A 15,488-nucleotide genomic window follows, 5' to 3' on the forward strand; every position below is an offset into this window, starting at 1 on the left:
GGACTCTACTGCCCAAGAATTCACCAATAACCCAATGCCACGTGTACTGCATAATTTTGTTTTTTTCTGCTTTCCCAAATTTCTAATCCGGTAAAGTAGACACAAAACAGTTCAGTGGGGGCCACCAATCACGGAAACGAATAGGGTTTATAGATATGGAATGGAGTATGGCTTTGACCAGGCCACGTAATATCAAAAGACATTAGCCATTAGCCATTTGGAAGTGTGTGGTGTGCTTTTAAACGGAAAAGAAAGACACATGGGAACAAGTGTATTTAAAGAAAGGTGAGCAAACGGGAATGAGTAATTAAAAAGGGTGTGGAGGAAAAATGAAATGTGGGCCAAAAGAAAAAGCTTCTGGTCCTCTCCACCCCCTTTTTAACCAAGAATAAAATCTCAATATTGAATGTAACGTCAGTACGAAGTTATAATTTTCAAATTTTTTTAAATTAAAATTATTATAATATAATATAATTTTACTTGATTTCCATTTTTAATGGATTTGTTTGAATTGGAAATAGAAATCAAATAAATATCTGGACTGATTTTTCTTGGAGGAAAACTACTTTCTCCCTTCCCAAGCATTCTCCCACAAACTACTCACAAAAGAAAAAGAAAGATAAATGGATTTTGGCAAATTACTTTTTCAACATTCTCTTCCACAGGGAACATTTATGACCAGTAAATCTTCCATCCTCCATCTTCCACCACAACTCAACTAACAGCCTTGAAATCAAAATCTTACTAAAAAGGAATGATGATTGAAAATCCCTAATTAGCCCCACAAGGAACATTCAAGGAAGATCAATAAATAAACATGGTACAACAACCATGTGTATCTTCAATATTCCTGGTATAAAGCTACAAATAACTTTATTCTATTTCAAACATCAATGGTCATTATACTTGTAACAGTCTCTTCATTTTTCCTTTTTCCTTTTTCCTTTTTCCCCCCAAGAGATACCTCAATACCTTCTAATAGTAGAAAAGGGGACATTAAAAGGATGGCCTAGAATTTCACAACAGCATATATTCTCTCCCAGTTCCTCACCTCCATCAGAACAAGTCCTACTTGTTTGTTTCTCAAGAAAACTAAAGAGGAAAAGGTGAAAAACAACACAAAAAGGTTTTTCAACTCTGGGGGCTTATACCATGTTGGATTCAGATTGTAAAGTCACATTCCTTGCTGGCTCACAGACATACTAGTCCAAATATAAGAAAATCAGATTCAAAGCCGCGTTAATCAACAAGATTTTTCAGGGAGGGAGGAACAGGCACACGAAGAGGCTTACCTCAAGCTGATGCGGTTTCCGGGAAGCTGGCTGTGTTTGGGTCAAGGATGGAGACCCATTTCTTCGCCCACCTCAAAAGCATGCTGGTTGTTGCGAGACCAAATGATAATCACTAGAAAGTGACAGGAGTGTGGGACACAAGAAGATAAGTGAGAATCAGGTTTAACACGTTTAACAGGAAGAAAACGCGGAAATGAGCATCCTGAAGATAGTGCAGGACAGGAAAACCTGAAAAATTATCATAGTGTGTACAGGACATTCAAAGCTAGGAGGATGAAGATTAAAACCCAGAAGTGGGAAACAAGAATCAGCAAATCAGCATCATGCTTTGTGAAGAAAGTTGTGATTGTATAGTACATTCAGCATGAAATCCCAGAAGGGTGGTGTGGAAATGGCAAAAGGGAGACAAGAATCATCAAGAATGCATCCGTATAAAAAAACAAAACCAATTTTTCTGGCATCTTAATAAACAACAATTTGAGAGTTAAGCTTACAAATTTAAAAGACATTGCAAGATGAATACTTCCTTATGACAGAATATGTATACTATAAACAAACATAAGAAAATTTGCTGCCCTACTTGGTTAATAGCTAGTTATTTTCTAAGTTCTAGCTGGTGCGGCCGTTCCTTTTTATCATCCCCTGCTGTATATCAAAACCTTGGCAGAAGCTTTCAAATAGGTTCTTAGGTTTTTCTTGACTACATAATACATCTAGAGACTAAGTTAACTAGGGTTCCCAGTGTTACCCAACTGATGATGACAAGGGCTGTAAAGAATTGGATTCGCGCGAAAATGCAGCTGTGAGCTTTTCCTTCATCAGCTGCTCGGATCCCTGGGACTTGATTACAAAAGTATGGAACACAGTATCATTGGCTGCAGCAAGTTTCGACTCGATCACTGTGATCTGTGCCTCCTTGAATGTTTGGATGACTCTTGATACAGGGTGGGTATCCAGTGGGCAGCTTACTCTCACAATAACTTCATCATTGGCTGCTTGGATATCGACATCAGACGCCTGTATATGAGTTTCTGCCTCGGTGTTAGTTTCCAAAGATAATGCATCTCTTGAAGTGCTCCCAAATTTGTCCCGCTCTGATTCCATGTCCTTGAGTTTCTTCTGGAGCTCGGTGATGTAAGTAATTGCATCTCCCAGCAAGGAGGCTTTGTCCATCTTGGAGATGTTGGGCACAACAGCTCGCAATGCATAAAACCGCTGGTTCAGTTTCTCACGCCTCTGCCTCTCTGCTTCCACATGATTGAGGGGTTCTTCTCTTCCATTTGCAGGCTTTCTGCCCCTTTTCCGGGGCCTCCTTTCATCAGCTGGGCCTGGCCGCTCATCCTTGCATGAAGCCTCAACATCTGAATGCTCAGACTCCACACTAATTGGCCGAGCCAACATGGTAGACCTTGAAGCAGCCCCTGCAAAATCAATTTGCATCTGCACCTGCTTGGGAGGCTGGAACTGGCTAAGCCGAAACTCCTCTCTAACCCCATTAACCATCTCATGTAGATTATTAATTGGGACCTGAGGACTGTACATTTCTGCCGTACTTGCTGGTTTCACACCCTGCATGTGTGGCCAGCCCGAACCATGAAAACCATTTCTAGTGTTCGTAAAAGGAAGCCTGTTCCCGTTTTGGTAGCTGTCCCATGGCCTCTCTTCTGCCTTTCGAACAGCAAGTTTCTCCCTAAAATGGGAATGACCTGAGTTCAAATCCTGCCCAAAAATCTTTGGAATTCCCTCTACTCGCTCCCCAGTCCCCAGATTGGAAAAAGGGGCACTTTCATTTTTCTTCTCGTTCAACACTGGTAAGGCTGGCTTGCCCCTGATGAATGGCAAATACATCGAGAATGATGATCTTATAGTCTGCAACATCTCTAAGCTTTCAGGTAATGACCTCACAGAACCCAGCTCTACAACCCCAACATCAGTTGGGATTAACACAATGGTCTGAATTCCAGCAGATTTGGCAAGGAATGATCGAACACAATAATCTGATGGAGATTTCAATGCATCAGACAGCCACAAATGCTTCCCAGATCCAAAAGATTTCCCTGGGCCACCTTCTCCTCTGGTAAATGAGAAGTACATGGAAGCGAGAAAAAACATTTCAGTATCAGTGACTCGGTCCAATCCAAAAGCATAACTGTCCTCATCCGAGCCTCCAAACAATGTATGCAGCTTCTGAAGCACCCTTTTCCTCATCCTCTGCTGGGTTTCATCCTCGAGCCGAATATTTAAAATTCGGGTCACTTCGGATTCCTCCCCTTCCCTGGGCTCCCTACAAGACCCATCTCCCCATCCAAGCACCCAATCCCCAGACTTGGACTGTGAAATTTGCCAGAAAATTGCATAATTCCAACTGAAATTGGATGCATTTGGTCGGTCTACGAGATCCGAAAGCTTTGTCTGCAAATTTTCATCACTCCCCACTGCCATTAACAGATTCTCACTCACAACGGAGCTGGTCATCAAGTAATCAAATGCTCGAGTTCCCAAAACAGCCGCCACCATCGCTTTATCCTCCTCCGTCCAAGCCCCTCCTCCCATACCCATTTCAGTTTTCATCTCTCAACCCCAAAATCAGATTAACCAGAAGAAAAATAGTTTACAACTTCAGACACCCAGTTGAAATCTCAATAAAAACGCCCCAGAAAACCACTCAGCCAAACACCGAAATGAACCTAGTTCCCAAACCCCAACTCAGTTTTCAGTTCCAACCCCCAAAAACAACAATACCCACAAAAAGAAAATGCCTCGAATCTCCAGACCCAGGTCAAATCCCCACCCTAAAAACCGCTTAAATCAAGAAAACCCTTGCCCCTTCTCTGTAATTTCAAATCCAACGCATTCAACCAAAGAACAAAAGAACACAGTTCTCAAACCCACGTCATACCCAAACTTTCAGATCTCCCAAACAACAAACCTACGTTATCAGTAGCACACGACAGAGCAAAATCAATCCAAAAAACAGCAGAATTGAAATAATATACAGACCAGTTCTGACGGAAGCATGGTACCACACTGGTCCGGACACGCAGCCACCTAAATAACAATCCTCACGTACTGTAAATTTTCCGGGAAAGTGACGCCTTACTTTGGGAAATTTTCCCGGAAAACAAACACAAGCACCCTTCTCTCTTTCTAGCAAAGTAAGAAAGTACAGAAGAGGAGAGATGGGGAAGGTTTGTTTCTGCGCTCTAAATCCTAACTGCAATTGGGAACCATGGTTAGTAAATTAGGGTTTAAAAGCAACCATGGTTAAAAGTCCTATGGTTGGGAGTTGAGAAGTAGTCGGCAAGGATTTTGTGTACTTGGTTATATAATAAAATTTTAAAATAAGTTTTCATCATAGAAAATATTAATATTATTTTATTTTAAATTATTTTAATTTAATTAAAATAATAAATTTTAATTTTTATATTTTTCTCATGAAAAATATGTGAATTTGATTTCAAATGAGGCATCCAAAAATTGTAACATGCTTCAACTCAAACCCTTTTATTTTTTCAAATCTATTTTCTAGGGTTTTGGATCTCGAGATTTAAATGGATAGAAATTGAATTTCGAGTAAAATTCATTTTAAAATTTGTCTTTTACTAATTTGTTATGTATGATTAATTCATGATGTTACGGTACTCAATGTTAAGTTGTGTTATATTTTATGGTATATTATTAAATTTGTTTTATCGAAAGTACCATAATTTAAAAATATATATATTCGAATAATTCATACAAATGAATAAATGGTATGGATGAGTCCAATCAAAATCACTAAAGTTGGACCAATTCCACATTCAAACGTGTAATCATATTAATGTTACCTATTGATATTTCATATATATATTTTTAAAATTTTCGTATCCAATAATATTTTTTTTATTAATGTTATTTTGCACATTTATAAAGTAACTAAAGATTTGATTGAAAAGCACAAACATTCGACAATAACAAAAAAAGTAACACGAGCAAACAATTTTTACTGAACATCAACAAGTTATAAAGTTTATCAAGAATAAAAAAAAATAAAAATAAATAAAAAGAAAAAAGAAAAAGAAAAGAGAACCTCTAGAAAAGGGAAACGTTTGTGGAGTTTGAGGTATCAAGTAAAGTAATTTAATCGAAAGTTAAAACAATAATCAAATGCCATGGCCCTTAATTGAGTAGAATCTAAGGCAAAAAAAAGTTGAAAATGATGCGTACCAAGGTAAGTGGGCTCATTTCATTTTACTAGCTTTTTTATTAAATATTTATAAAAAATCATTCTTCTTTAGGGTACAAATATGGGTCCACCAATGTGCCCTTTGTGTCTATGACACTTTTGATTTTTTATAGGACGTTTTCACATTGCTAGTTCAATTAAGGACACCCAATTCATATTTTTCTTATGGTGATGTTACATTTGAGCAACCTTCTAAAGGAGGCCACAATAGACCATCAACTTGGTGAATTTTCAAAAATTCTCTTCTTTATTAAACATTGTGTACACACCATGCTTCAATTCTAAGACATTAATACCATATCATTACATAAAAAATAAAATATATTAAAAAAAAAATTCTATTTGGCCATGTGATTTAAAATAAAATAAAAAACTATTTTTAAAATTTTTTAACATTGTTCGTTATAAATAATTTTTAAAAATAAAATGAAATAAAAAATAATGTTTTAAAGAAGAAGTTAGAGTTATTTTCACTAGTTTTGTTATTTAATTTAAAAATAAGTTTTAAAAAACATGTGTAAATAAACCCTTAAACTATATTTTACATTGATTTTAGAAAATGTTTCTAATATTTATAATACTTGAAAATAAAAAATTTTAAGTATTATAAATTATAAAAATATTTTCTAAAATTACTGTCAAACATACTATTAATTTATATTTTTACAATTTATGATTCCTTTATTGAAATGATGTAATTGATATAATTGCATGTAATATTGAATATATTTTTTTTTTTGAAAACAAAATTCCATCCTTTTAGACCATTGAAAATAAATTATTTGACCATTTACTACCAAAATAGCATCAAAATATTAGACATTATAATCTTAATTTTGAGTGAATTTAAAAAAATAAAAATAAAAACCATTTTCCAATAATTTTAAATTTTATTTTTAAAACTCTAAGAAATAATTTTTTTATTATATAACACATTACTATAAACAGTATCAAAATATATTTTAAATTTAAATTATTATTATTTTCTTTAAAAAATATTAAAAATGTTGTTAATTAAAACACTATTGATAAAAATATTTTAATCAAAATCACTTCTTAATGAGTTAATTATACACACTCTAAATTTCTACCATTTTAAAAATTTATAATGATATTAGTAATTAAACTTCACACATTTTTCATGACAATTTTTAGCGTGGCACGTCAGCCTAACCTAGGACCACGTGGATCATGGTGAGACAAGAGGGTCAAAACGACACTGCCATCAAACCCACAAAACGTAAAAACACATGGTCCATAATAAATCTAAATCCTACCTAAAAAATCCCCAAAATGGGAGATGATTGGATCATTCTCACACGTAATTCAACTTGCTCACGGCGCGTGCTGACCATGCTCCTAAACCATTGAAATTTTGAAACAGAAGTCGCAACAACCATTCAAAATGGGATAGAGGGTGACGTGTCACTCGTCACTACCCACATCCCCTCTTTTTTTTTTTTTTTAAATATCCATTTTAAGGTGGGTGTAGATGGGTTTCCCAAAAATCATAAGCAAACATTTAATTAATTACAATAAAATTATTAATCTATTTATTAATTTATTAAAAGGGCTTGATTTAAAAAATAAAATTTATTATTTATTATAGAATTTTTATTTTGAGTTATCTATATAAAGTAATTCCAATAAGATAATTATAATTTCAAAATTTGTGTTTGTCTTTAAACATCCTTTTTGTTGTTTAACAAAGTTTTATAAATAAAATAATAATTTTGGACACATTTCCCAAATTTCTACCTTTTTTTTTTGTTCGTGGGTTGCTCTATTTTATTTTTAATAAATAGCTTATCACCATATTTTTAATTATAAAATTGATTTTAATTTATGAAATTCTACAAGGCATTATTAAAAAATAAGATTCCTTATATTATATCATTTTTTATAATATTTAGTACAATTAAATACATTTTATTCTCTCCATGCTTTCATGAAAATTAGGGATATTTATAAAACATCTCTCTAAACTAAAAAATTAAAATTAATGACAATTATGTTTTAAAAACATTTGAAAATTTTTAACGTTGGTTTTACCCGATTTCATGCTAATTTTCAAATCAAAGTATATAAAAAAATCAATTCTTTTTATAGTTTTATAAAGGTTTATAATTGAAAGTAAAATCTTAATAATTAGGAAGTTTTAAAAACAAATTGTCGGGTTTTGAATCTTTTGAGTAAAATGTAAAACATGTTAATGGTTTTGAATTTGATAAAGAAAAATGTAAGATAAAGCGTATTTCACCCCGTGAACATCAATGGGGAAAAGAAATTAAGAGAGAATTCGTTGAAAACCTATTAACAAAAATGAAAAAACTGACAAAGTCAAAAAGGCGCATGATGTAAACGTCTTATCGTGTTCCACACGCGCTTCCAGCAGCGTGGAGACGTGTAAAAAAGATTCATCATCTGTCACGCAGTGCCAGCTCGCCGATCACGCGTTTTGGGCGGCAAATCAGTACCTGAAAAAGGAACACGTTTAACATAGCATACATCATCCACGTGGCTCCCCTGCCATCAACTAACGTACACGTGTCATCATCGAAGGATCTCGATTTGAACGAAGCCCACCCTCGATAAGAGAAAAAATAAACACCTCGCCCAAAAGGAGTCGTAAAGCTCGTGACCGGCACGTGACGTGAACGTGACAAGGTGGCGTGTAAGAAGAACGTGATCTGCATTTAATACCATTGCTTTTAATTAACCTTAACGTGTTTGGCATGTACCGTGTCGACTCCAAATACGTCGTCGTTTTAAGAGACTCACGTGGAATCGTTGTCGCCCGACCGTCTCATAATGTAGTGTATTTTCGTACTATCACATTTTACCTTCATCGGTGATTTCAGCCGTTGGATTTTTTATCACGTGACATCGTGATCATATAAATTGGAGGGCCCTTTTCCCAATAGAATATCTATTTGTATCCTAGTATTTTTTTTTAATAAAAATATTTTTTTTCCCATCTATTAATGTATAAAATTAATAAAGGGATTCAATTTTTAGAAAGTAAATTTTTAAATTTACAAATATATTTTAATGACACGAAAAAAAAATCAATTAATCAATCTCTTTTTTTTTTTAATTTAAATAAAAAAATAAACGACCCTCATGCCCTCTCACTTTTTGGAGGCGTATCCAATTGAAGTAAATAGTAAATAGTCAATACAGAGACTTGATCCTCGCTATGACGTTGACATTTAAAAAAAAAGAAGGAAGGCATGTGAGAGTGACTTCTCAATTGAATTAAAAAGCGCGGCGATCTATTCTATGTGATTAATTATCGCTTTCTTGACAAATATGTCAAAAAAAAAAAAAAATCCAATTTCTTAAAAATTCACAACAGGATGAGCTGAGTGATATATTTAATATTTAATATTTAAATTGATAGTAGTTATAACACTATGTAAGGTGATTTATAAAAACTTCTAAAATATTAAAGTAGATCAAATATTTTGTATTTATATTTTAATATTTTTAGTTATAAATTTTATTTTGTATTGTATTTAAAATTATAAAAATAAGTCAATTTAAATGCAATTATACATCCAAAATAATGAAATTCGGTATGAATTACTTTTCAAATTCTATTTAGTGGTACGTCGATCCATTTATGCTAAGAATTATAAACTCAATTGATAACAATTTAATGATCTATCTATATCCATTATTTTTAAAATGTTAATTTTAATTTCAAGTAGACTTTTCAAAATGCCTCAAATGATACGTCGTTTGAAAAAATATTTTTTAAAAAGAAAATAAGATATGTAATAGTTAATAAATATCTTCGATCGTAATGATAAAACTAAGATTGGCTCGTGAGTGGATTTGAAGAATTGCAAAGAAGTAAATGCATTTGAAATAACTTTGAAGGAAAAAAATAAATTAGTAAGCAATTGAAATATGTATGTCTTTGTTCATGGGGTTCAAAAATTAAATATTATATAATTATTTTCCCTTTTTCGTATGCCAATTTTGTTCATACTATCAAATTACAAATTTAACTATTCCTTGAAAATAATTACAAGGATAGTTTAGTCTTTTCGAAAGTAAACCATTTTTAAAGTACAATGTCAGCTACCATCTGTACTGGAGTTTGAGTCGTTTGACAATTGGATTAGCAGGCTCGCCCGCTGTCACCAACGTGAATCACAAGCCCTAAAGCGGGCCCATTGCCGAGACGGAAATACCCTAGTACTCCCTAACTGCCCATGTCTTAAAGGAATGGGTATTACTGTAATATCGCCTGATCATTATCTACCGTATTCCAAAACTACCCTTGAGCCCTATTGTCATTGGTTATTACTTAATGCGGGAATTATCATTCCATCATTTTCTGCATAGTATGACATAGATTCAAACCTTAACTCATATATATATATATATGTTTTTTCTTCAACCTTCTTATTAAGGAAAAGGCTGTTAGGCTGTCTCTATTTATAAGGGCATTATGGTAATTTCGGGTTGACTTTAGCTTTTTATTTATTTATGGGTCTTTTAGGGAGGATCTAGAAGTAGGTAAAATGCTGGGTTTTTAAATTATTTTATTATTATTATTATTACAACACGGACCACACAGTTCACGTGCCGGAAGGGGACGTGAGACCCACCGTGGAGAATGCAGACAAATCGTCAAAGTATTTGAAACCACCCCTTGATTTCAAGTCACACATGGTTTGATTGGTTCCAAGATGCCAACACCGCCATCCACCGTCACGCCTTGCCACGTCGGATATTTTCTTTAAAAAAAAAAAATCATTACACCGAAAATAAAATATTGGAATTATTGCAATTAAATGAAGTTTCCATTGTCAGTTAAATTAAAAAAATAAAAAATACCTCGGTAAAATTGAAACTTTAATAAAAACTTTGTCCTGTTTTTACTTAATATTATATTATAAAATTTATTTATTTATTTTTCTATAGAGAAAAATATAGGAATAAGATAGAAATGGGTTGACCGTTATAATATTATTTTAGAAATAACATTTTATTTTTTAAATAAAATTTTTATGTAAAAATGGCCCATAGAAAATCTATTTTAGGCCTTCTTCATGTTTTATTTATTTATGAAATTATTTTATAATTTTAAAATGAGAGAATCTGCATGTTAGGAGGGATAAAGGCTAAGGCAGAGGTGGGTGGGGCCCATCAAAAGCGGGCATGCCAGAACGTGCGTGCTGCCCACCTGGACGCACATGCAATTTCCGACACCTCGCACGTGTAAAATGTGACTTCTGTGTCTTACATTGATTGGCGTGGTAGAAAATAAAATTTTCAATTTCACATTTTCCTCTTTTTTTCCCCCCCACCGTATCTGTCATCAGTCCAATCAAGCATATTTTCTAGAGAAAATGCTTTGTATGCGGACTGCCATTTTTGATTTCATCTCGATGTGCATTTTACACATGGGAATGTGTACATGAAATGATTGTAATTTTAGTTCAATCAATCACTCCTACGTTGATTTCATGGCTTGACTTCGAAGCAATGAGAGCAAGAAAAAAAGACGGAAAAGAAAAACCCTAATCACTAGTTTATTCGATGAATCGATTTAAAATATTTATTTTGTTGTTTTACTTTTGACTTTAATTTTAATAAAATATTAAAATTGAAAACATGATTTAAACATTAAGCAATAAAAGCAAACAAAATTAAAATCTAATCACCAACTTGTTCCATCAATCAATTTAAATTATTTTTTTACTCTATACTTTAACTTCAATGAAAAATTAACGTTTAAAACATGTTTTGAAGATTCAAGTTGAAAGTAACAAAAATGAGTACAAACAAATTTGAAAAACTTGTTGAATTATCAATCCGCTAATTTATAATATTTTTTGTTTTTTAACAACATTGTTTAACTAAAATTAAGGTTACAATTATGTTTGATTATGATTTTAAGAGATGCATACTTAATTTTTGGTATTAAAAGTTTAATTTAAAAAATATATTAGTAGAATTTTTTATTATTTTAGAAATAAAAATTTATAATTATATAAGATATTTAGAATGTATTTGATAATAATTTTAGGAAGTATTTATATCATTTTTAATACTTGAAAGATAAAAATTTTAAGTGTTAAAAATACTAAAAACGTTTTTTAAAATCATAATAAAATACATTCTTAATTATTTTGATTGTATCACTTACTTAAAATTTGTTGAAGTGATTTTGTAAATTTTAATTATTAAACCACAACATTGCAAACAATAAAAAAGAAAATTACATTTAGTATTCTAAATTTTTTATTTTAAGCAAGAGTTCAAAAGATATAAAGCTTTATTGCACAAGGAAGCTTACAATGCTTTGAAAGCTTTCAATTACTTGGTGCCCTTATCAAATGACACTCTCGTCTATTTATAGGCATTTTATGAATTTTTTAGAACATTGAAGGTTCCTTATAAATCATGAATTATCTATAACATTATATACAAGTCTTATGTACAAAGCTATATACAAAATAACTTTGAAATACTCTAGAATATTCCACATTGATCTAATGTCTGTTACCATAGTGTAAAATGTATGGATGACTCTGATTATTATTTTTACTTCCAAAAATTTCAAATAGACCTATTTTCCAAATCAATGTGAAATTATTATCATGAAGTTAATTTTTTTTTTTTAGTATATAGTAAATCTCATTGTACTAATTATTTTATTAATTTTATGCCAATTTAAGTCATTAATTTAATTTATTTTCGTAGGAGGATCATGTGAAGCCCTCTTCATATCACATGTGAAAACAACAAAAATGTGCCCTTAAAAACGTTGAAGACACTATAATTTTTTTTTTCTTGCATAAAATAATGAGTAATAAAATAAATTATTTTAGTCCTATACCATGAAACAAAATAATATAATCTAATGATAAAATATATTAACTCCAACAAAACCAATGGATTTGTCCAAGGTATTTTTAGCATCTAGCATTTGTTCATATACTTGTGCCCTTTTATATATTTTTTTTTGTTTGTATTTTAAATGTAACGTGTTCATCTGAATCATTGGTAACTACAATTGTCTTGATCGTCTTAGGTTTTAAAATTATAAATTTATTTACATGTTTGAGAGTAATCTTTGTCCTTTACAAGGGGTTTAATTTTAGTTATTTTCATGGGAACGAATATAGATATTTACAAAACGTGTAATTGAATCTTGGGGCATTGCATTATAATTATCGATAATTTGTTTAGTTCTCGATAGTTTCTTTCTATAAGAACAAAATTTTTGATAGATGTTTCGATATTACTAAAATTTAATATAGTTTAACCATGTGTAGCCCCTAGTATTTGTTTGCACCCTTGTGACTTTTTTTTTTTAGCTCTGTTTACATCTTAATTAAACTTATAGATATTTTTAATATAGTTTAAAATTAAATAAAATAGCTAAAACGGAGGCAAAGATTTGCTTTGAATATTAGAATATTATCATATTATTGTATAATGATTATCAAAAGAATTGAACTTTTGATGCCTTTGTCCGAACCAGCCCATGGTTTTCACCTAATTCTAGCCCTAGTATCTGTCCAGTAGCCTTTCAGGCGTCTTTTTGGGCCATAAAAATGTTGGGCCTCCCAAATTTCCAGCCTATTTATACTTTTTGGAAAAGCTAGTCTTGGACATTGAGAGTACCTGGGCTTTGTTCGAAGTGCTGGTGGGCCAAGTTTTTACCCAATGAAAAAGTGATGACGTCGGGGTAAGATTGGGATTTGAAATCTGTGGCCCATTTCATACGAAAAGTGGGTCTGTATGTTCTAATGTTGCCCAAAAAGGAGCTTGAAAATTTATTTTTTGGCCCAATCTGATTGCAATTTGGGCCACAATCCCAAAACAAAAAAATACTCCTGCTAAAGCGGCGAGAAGTCATGATGGTTGGTCTTGTTTGTGTTGCATCAAACACCTTACCCAATCAAGCAAATATGACACAAATAATAGTTAGATCGAAAACATAAATCCAAACACGACCTAATTATTAAACAAGTGATATATTGATATAACCTATGTAATATATTTAATAATAATGTATTATTTAATAATTAAATTGAATAGATTTTGTATGAGTTTATATGATTGATCTCGTGATATGTTTATAATTAAATTTTGACCAATTTATTTATAATCAAATTTTAAATGAATTAAATTTAAGTTAAATAGATTAGAGTTATAATTAGGTTAATTGAAACCCGGTTATTAAAAATATATTAATTCAAATTATTAATCTGAATTTTTATTTTTTATTTTTTTAGTGTTGTTTTTAATTTTAACAGTTCTTTAACTCAAGAACCCCGTAAAATGTAATTTTCAGGGTTTCATAATTTTGAATTTTATTATTTTATATATTATATAAAATTATGTTTTTTTTTTTTTTTTTTTTTTTTTTTTTTTTCTGATGATGATTGATGTTTAATTTGTACGTTAAATTTAGGCCACGAAAAAAAAAAAAACTATTCCCAAAAAATAAAGAATAAACGAGAGAAAATTATTTATTGATTTCAGCCAGGGTGTTGTTAGAGTTGTACATTTCAAGGGTGTGCCAAAAGGACATTGTAGACCCCCATTTTAGGGACCTCATTTTCCTCACTTTTCTGCAAATCTTTTAGCCATGTGTCACTACCCCAACGAGCCACGTGTCGTACCCTCAGTGGCCACAGGTGAATCAACCTTGCTTTTTGATGAACCAATTAGGGATGGACACTTGGAGGAATGTTCTAGAAGGAGGAGCGTATGCCGTTAGGCTCTGCAGGCTGTTAGAGGGGCAAATGCGGGAGAGAGAAAAGGTATTCTGCAGAGAGTAGTGCTTTGGGTGGGTGCTTTTTCTGCAGGTTGTTAGAGGTGGCAGAGGGGGCTTTAGTGAGGGGCCCTTTGGTTTGGTTATTTGGGGTGAGAGAGAGCATGATTCGGGGAGGTTAGGGATTCTGAGAAAAAGTTGAGTGCAGAGGCAAGGACGGGAAGGAAAAGAAACAGAGGTGACTGAGAGAGAGGGAGAGAGATTTTTGAGGGGAGGAGAAGGAGCTCGCGAGAGAGAAGGGGAGCTTGGAAGAAGGAGAGTGAAGGAGTAGAGAGCAGCTGCAGGTGAGTTTGAGGTGATTTTCTTGCTTACTTTGATTCATATTCTTCTCATTTTGGTTTGCTCTACATTACTCATCAGTTTGGGTTTGATTATATGCTGGAATCTCTTGATTTTCTGGATTTTTTTCCTTTTTGTTGTTGTGGATTTTGCTGTGATCTTTGTGGTTTGGCTTGAAGTTAATGGAATTACGTTTCTCATATATTTTGTAACTCTGGCTTGGTCTCCTCACCCGTATTAGCTCATGGATGTCACCTGAAATGAGGCTCTAATACGTTCATGTTTTCATTTCTCTCCTCGTTTATCTTCCCCCTGTTTTTTGTTTTGGCTCCTTTTTTTTTCTTCCATTTTGTTTCCCTGTTACTGGTACGTTGATGATGCTGAATATCAGAGCTGGGGGTTCAGTTTATGGGGATTTCTGATCGGAGATACGACGTTCACATATTGAGAAAGCCGTGCATTGTTATCCTGTACAGTCTGCATCTCCAAAGTTTTGGTCACTAGGGTGAGTAGATAATAGGTTATACAGGTTGAAGGGGATCCTCAGTTTTGGTTATAAAAGAGAGAGTATGAGATGATACAGCCAGTAACTATGGCTGTTAGTCACAATAGGGCGATGAGAAGCTTGTGATGACAACCGGCTGTAATGTTTTTGATTTGTTTTGTGATGACTATTTCGAGCCAAGTCCCCAGCTATGGTCAATCATTTGCAAGGTTCTTTGATATATATTTGGGAGAAAACAGATTTTTCAGCATCATTATAGCATGGAAGAACGTCTCAGGTAACCCTGTGAAGCCAGAATATGATGGCTCGATCACTGTTTTGGTGATTCATGCCAGAAATTCAGTAACAATGGCCTCATCACAAGGTTTAATACCCATGCTC

The 15,488-nt window shown here is 32.8% G+C and overlaps 1 protein-coding gene across 1 annotated transcript; it reads right to left on the reverse strand.

Annotated features, from left to right (window-relative positions):
• Window positions 1–1,722: 1,722 nt before the first annotated feature.
• Window positions 1,723–4,475, reverse strand: LOC117932276 (transcription factor MTB1-like). Its single transcript, XM_034853448.1, has one exon. The coding sequence runs from the start codon at window positions 3,861–3,863 to the stop codon at window positions 2,037–2,039; it is 1,827 nt and encodes a 608-aa protein (XP_034709339.1). The 5' UTR covers window positions 3,864–4,475; the 3' UTR covers window positions 1,723–2,036.
• Between the last annotated feature and the right edge of the window lie 11,013 nt (window positions 4,476–15,488).

Source organism: Vitis riparia, chromosome 15 (assembly GCF_004353265.1).
Source record: "Vitis riparia cultivar Riparia Gloire de Montpellier isolate 1030 chromosome 15, EGFV_Vit.rip_1.0, whole genome shotgun sequence".
NCBI lineage: Eukaryota > Viridiplantae > Streptophyta > Magnoliopsida > Vitales > Vitaceae > Vitis > Vitis riparia.

Excerpts from the sequence above, each read along its gene's own strand:
- LOC117932276 (XM_034853448.1), bottom strand. The coding sequence starts at position 3,863 with ATGAAAACTGAAATGGGTATGGGAGGAGGGGCTTGGACGGAGGAGGAT.